The 2500-nt window shown below is 41.2% G+C and overlaps 2 protein-coding genes across 2 annotated transcripts in view; both read left to right on the plus strand.

Annotated features, from left to right (window-relative positions):
* Positions 1-6: 6 nt before the first annotated feature.
* Positions 7-913, plus strand: LOC106744594 (protein krueppel-like). Its single transcript, XM_014619514.1, has one exon. It carries the CDS (start codon positions 178-180, stop codon positions 454-456), a length of 279 nt encoding a protein of 92 aa, XP_014475000.1. The 5' UTR covers positions 7-177; the 3' UTR covers positions 457-913.
* A 70-nt stretch (positions 914-983) lies between these two features.
* The window catches only part of LOC106744580 (zinc finger protein 672-like), a 2602-nt gene continuing 1085 nt past the window's right edge, over positions 984-2500 (plus strand). Inside the window, exon 1 of the mRNA XM_014619489.1 lies at positions 984-1430. Coding sequence (XP_014474975.1) covers positions 1007-1430 — 424 coding nt within the window. The 5' untranslated portion in view covers positions 984-1006. The remainder of the gene's footprint in view (positions 1431-2500) is intronic.

A 2500-nucleotide genomic window follows, 5' to 3' on the forward strand; every position in this document is an offset into this window, starting at 1 on the left:
TCTCTCTCTCTCTCTCTCTCTCTCTCTCTCTCTTTCTTGACCGACCGACCGACCACTTAATCTCGCGTGTGTCTCGAACGTACCTCGCTAACCTCGTGTCTTTTTGATTTTTTTTTAGACGTAAAGAATATCAAACTGGAGGCTAGTCTGGAGGAGTGCCAATATCCGCTGGTGATAATGGAGTCCAAGGGCTCCGACGACGACGAGAAGCCGTTCAGCTCGAGGAGTCGCCGGAACGGGCTCAAGTGCACAGTCGACAGGCATATGTGTTCGCGCTGCTCGAAGAGCTACATACACGCGTGGCACCTGAAGAGGCACACGAAGTTCGAGTGCGGCCAGGAACCGAAGGTCCAGTGTCCTTACTGCGCCGTAAAGATGAAGCAACGCGGTCACGTGTACAGGCACATCCGCCAATGCCATCGGGGCAAGAATGTCTACGTGATCGACCTTAACTGAGAGAGGGTGCGCGCGCGACGAGATACCGACGAAATCAAACAAACCGGATACCATGGTTCCTAGGCACACTTTGCAACTTTCTTGACGTTCGCGTTCTATTTATATCTATTTTTTGATACTCACCGAAACGGGACTTGCTTCGCGACACCGTTCGACACCTCGACGATGTTTCGTTCTGCGCGAGAGAGTCCTGTCTCTTCTTCTCTTCTCTCCTCTTCTTTTCGCTGGGCGCTCGGTCACGCGAGAAATGTGACATATTTATTCGATTCGTTTTTCGTTCTTGTAAATTGCGCGAATTCGACAGAGATATGATGGGTTTGTAAATATTGTATCTTTATATAGACGTCGTATTCAGTTGTATCGCATTTGTTATATCACTTCGATGATAATTGTGTATTAGTCGTTATGCTCTTAGAAAAATTACTTCCTGAACACAGAATAAAGTACTACTATTATATTATTACTATTACTACTACTAATACTACTATTATTATTATCGCGTTTCGGTTTTCGGAACGTGCGCACTGGTAACACGATTATTACAATACCGATGTTGACGTATCTAGTCATCGCGATCAGAATTTGGATACGACATCAAGGGAGATGCGGCAGGCTTTTGACGTTTAAAGCGACTTTCAAAGTGACTCGATTGGTATTCTGTGGTATCCTGTGTCTCGCTATCTCGAAAAGACAAATAAATATGATATTTTCTCATTTAATCAAAATAAAGTTCATTTCTTTGATAAAAATCATCTACTATTGTTTGTTATTATGGCATGCAGCCAATTACGGCCGAATAAAACGAGCGTCTGCGTGCTCATTAGTTTACTACCTTGTGAAGGATGCCCGATTGTTACTTGTTTCAGCGGGATTTCGGCATCACCCTCTGAATTATTCTGACTCTGTGCATTCAATTTTAGGTCTGTCATTTCATCCGGCATCGACCACTGTTTCGAACGGGGTTGAGAGGACCGGTAAGAACATTGTTGCACTGTTTCATCATCCGACACGCTGCGATATCCCAAGTCCGTCATTGCATTTTGACAGCCCGCCCATTCCGATTTCGCGTGATTCGTTTGTGGATTCAAACCAATACCCATATCGATGTTCGATGAATGCCATTGTCGAGATCCGCAAGCGTGTCAAGGACAGTCGTCCCGATTGACAAATAGTGGTATTGGAAATTCGCAACTAATGCAAAATCCAATAGCGAACGAAACAAGAGGAAGATCGTTGATATGATGTTTTTTATATCCTCGCATTTTTCTACTGTATAAATTTAGTAGGGAATTTAGCAGTACAAATGTTTGTGCAACCATGACTTTATGAGATTGATATAAATAAATCTCCGGATAATCCCTCTCATTAGTCTGTCCTCGATGAATCTAAATTTACAGTTCCGGCATTATTCATAGACATAATTGTCACAGAACCAATTATTGGGCAATTTGTGCGATAAAAAGATTTTCCTTCATGTATTGGGGGATTCTTCTAATTTTTCGAAAAATAATGAATGGTTCGTTAAGAAGTTTAGTAACTTTCAATTTGTCATGTATTTTGTACTCTGAAGAATTGAACGTTCGAATTTTGATATATGGGTTGTTCGATAAGTTCATAAGGATTTTTACGAAAGGTTCAAAGTCGCTACTTTTACAGTTAGGTTTTACTCAATTTTACTCAATAATGTATTGATTGCTTTTCCGGTGACTCGCTATTGAAAAAGAAAAAAAAACGAAACAAATATTAAAGTGTGCCTAATTGTAAAAGAAAATCGGTTTTGAATTTTTTGCAAATATTTGTACACGAATCTGTCGAACAATTCAATAGTTTAGGCAAGATGAATGGATGATCGGTTTCGCAACCCAAAGTTTCGACAAATTAATCGAAAAAATCTGCCTGCTCCAAGATCCGATTCCCTAGAGACACGAGACCAGCTTTCTCGAAAATTCTCAAGTCCCACGGAGTCGTTAACTCGAATCCAAATATTCAAGGAACAAATGTGGGCGACTTTGCCAATTAATTCGGAGGATTGGAGATAAACGTA

This window comes from Dinoponera quadriceps, unplaced genomic scaffold (genome assembly GCF_001313825.1).
Source record: "Dinoponera quadriceps isolate SergipeBrazil2010 unplaced genomic scaffold, ASM131382v1 scaffold18, whole genome shotgun sequence".
NCBI classification, from domain to species: Eukaryota; Metazoa; Arthropoda; class Insecta; order Hymenoptera; family Formicidae; genus Dinoponera; species Dinoponera quadriceps.

Coding starts and splice junctions, on each gene's coding strand:
- LOC106744594 (XM_014619514.1), top strand. CDS start 178: ATGGAGTCCAAGGGCTCCGACGACGACGAGAAGCCGTTCAGCTCGAGG.